The following is a 2,521-nucleotide window of genomic DNA, read 5'->3' as shown; positions in this document are numbered from 1 at the left end:
TATATATATATATATATATATGTATGTATGTATGTATATAATATATATGTATATCTATGTGTGTTTGCCTTTGTGTCTGTATTTGTCCCCCACCACTGCTTGAGAACCAGTGTTTGTGTGTTTATGTCCCTGTAACTTAGTGGCTTGGTACCAATAGAATAAGCACCAGGTTTCAATAAAAAAAAAAGCCCTGGGATCAATTTGTTCAGCTAAAATCTCTTCAAAGTGATGCTCCAGCATGGCTTCATTCAAGTAAAATATATATACATAAATAGAGGTGTGTGTGTGTGTGTGTGTGTGTGTGTGATAGGCTTCCACACAGTACCCATCTCACAAATTCACTTGGTTAGATGCCATAGTAGAAGACATTTGCTCAAAGTGCTGTGTAGTGGGACTGAACCTGAAATCATATGATGGCCAAGTGAGCTTTTGAACCACACAGACACACACACACATATATATGCATTTTGTAAAGGATAGTGAGCTTGTGGTTAGGATGTTAGATTCATGATCACTAGGTTGTGAGTTCGATTCCCAGAATGTGTGGTATGACGTGCCCTTGAGTATAGCATTTGATTTTAGGTTGGTGTCTGGGAGGGTGGAACAAAATGTTCATAGGCCGATTATGAAGGAGTGATGCTAGAGCTGTGAAATCTTGCATGCATTAATTTCAACTCTTCTCATTAATAACTACATTGTTTCTTTCAAAGTAGACACCTCAAAGACGACTTCAAAAGTAACTAGTAGCAGCAACTTCTCTTGAAAATGGACAAAATTTGGCACTGTGGTGTTTTCATTTACCAACAGAAAAAAAGGGGTTTCACCTCCAAGGACTTTCATGCTGAAATGGTTGCTACATTAGGAGAACAGAGAGCCTTGAAGATGACCCAAGGCCTGGACATCTGCAACTGTCACCACCAAGGAAAACATTGATCATGTTCACTACATGGTGATTGATAACAAGCAACAGACTATAAATCAAATAGCCAACACTATTGGTGTATCCTGTGAGAGAGTTCAGAATGTTCTGCACTAAAGGTAAACGTTTCTGGGGTGCCACATCTGACACCTGATGAAAAGTGCACCAGACTGATCACATCACAGGAAATTCTAATATGGTTTGAGGCAGATCCAGTTGGTTTCCTTGAATGTTTCCTAACCCAGGATGAGTGTTGGTTTCATCACTTTGAGCCAGAGACAAAAAGACAATCCATGCAGTGGAAATAACCCTGCTCACTTGCTCCAATGAAGGCCAAGGTCATTTCATCTGCAGAGAAGGAAAAGGCCTCAGTATCTTGGGATGCAAAAGGCATTGTATTTATTGACTAACTTCAAAAGGGTCATACCATCAATGGAGAATACTATGCCAACTTGCTGAGGCAGTTATGAAAGGCTATCAAGACCAAATGCTCAGGAAAACTGATGAAAGGGATCCTGTCTCATGAGGATAATGTTCCAGCTCACAAATCCTTGCTTTCAACGGCTGCAGTGTGTGGACTGTGGTTTTGAACTGGTTGATCAGTCACCTTATTGTCCTGATTTGACTCCATCTGACTATCATCTGTTCTCTAACATGAAAAAACACTGTGCTTGGAACTCATGTTTGCAGTGATGATGATGATGATGTCATATCTGCTGTTGACTTTTGGACCAATAGGATGAAAGCTTCTTTACCAAAGGGATCCAAGCACTGCAACACCACTGGAAGACATGTGTGGACTGCAAGGAAGGGCCTATGTTGAAAAATTTACCCTCACTTGGTCAGCCTATGAACTTTCAGCCAACCCTCGTGTATGTGAATGAATGTATAAAAATATGTGCTTACGAATGCATGTGAATATATGAGCAGGTACTGAAAAGTTCCTGTCTTTAAGGGTATCCCGAAAGGCTTGATTGGAGGCCCAACATTCCAAGTTCTTTTACAGGGTTTAGAAAAACTGAAGGACTGCTGCAATAAGTGTGTGAATCTGAGAGGAGAATATGTTGACTAAAATCATAATTAATGGATCCTCCTGTATTTTCTTTCACTCAAAGCCAGGAATTTTTCGGCACCCCCATTACTATATATATCTATACATATGTGTTTTTATAAGTATGTCTTAATATGTGTTGTATGCTTATATCTATGTGTGTATGTATACATATGTATATGCATGCTTATGTGTGTGTTTTGTATGTACTTATTGTTAGTATATGTGTATGTGTGTGCCTGAGTCTGTATGTGTTTAGATATGCATATGTGTAAGTGAGCAGATATAAGAAAACCCACTTACTTCTGAGCAATATGTAGTGGTCAGTACTGGCTGTGAAGAGGTCAGCAAGGACAACCATGAGGCTCTTCAGATCTTCTGTCCTTTTGTAATTGGCCATGGCTTTGGAAAATACCTTGTAGTTGGATGGGGTCAAAGTATTCCGCACCTGTGGATTGATGGTGAGGTGTGTAGTGTATGGGTGAGTAGAGGACATAGTTTTAATACAGAAATCATACAAACATGTAGGAAGTATAAGGGTGGGGAGGAGA

General features: G+C 39.7%; 1 protein-coding gene across 1 annotated transcript in view; it reads right to left on the bottom strand.

Annotated features, from left to right (window-relative positions):
- LOC106872619 (regulator of telomere elongation helicase 1) overlaps window positions 1–2,521 on the bottom strand; it is a 76,576-nt gene that overhangs the window by 14,130 nt on the left and 59,925 nt on the right. The window contains exon 18 of the mRNA XM_052973020.1: window positions 2,274–2,418. Within this exon, the coding sequence (XP_052828980.1) occupies window positions 2,274–2,418 (145 nt within the window). The remainder of the gene's footprint in view (window positions 1–2,273; window positions 2,419–2,521) is intronic.

The sequence above is a fragment of the Octopus bimaculoides genome, chromosome 14 (assembly GCF_001194135.2).
Source record: "Octopus bimaculoides isolate UCB-OBI-ISO-001 chromosome 14, ASM119413v2, whole genome shotgun sequence".
NCBI classification, from domain to species: Eukaryota; Metazoa; Mollusca; class Cephalopoda; order Octopoda; family Octopodidae; genus Octopus; species Octopus bimaculoides.
The sequence above is the reverse complement of the archived record's forward strand: the minus strand, read 5'-3'. Positions and strand labels throughout refer to the sequence as shown.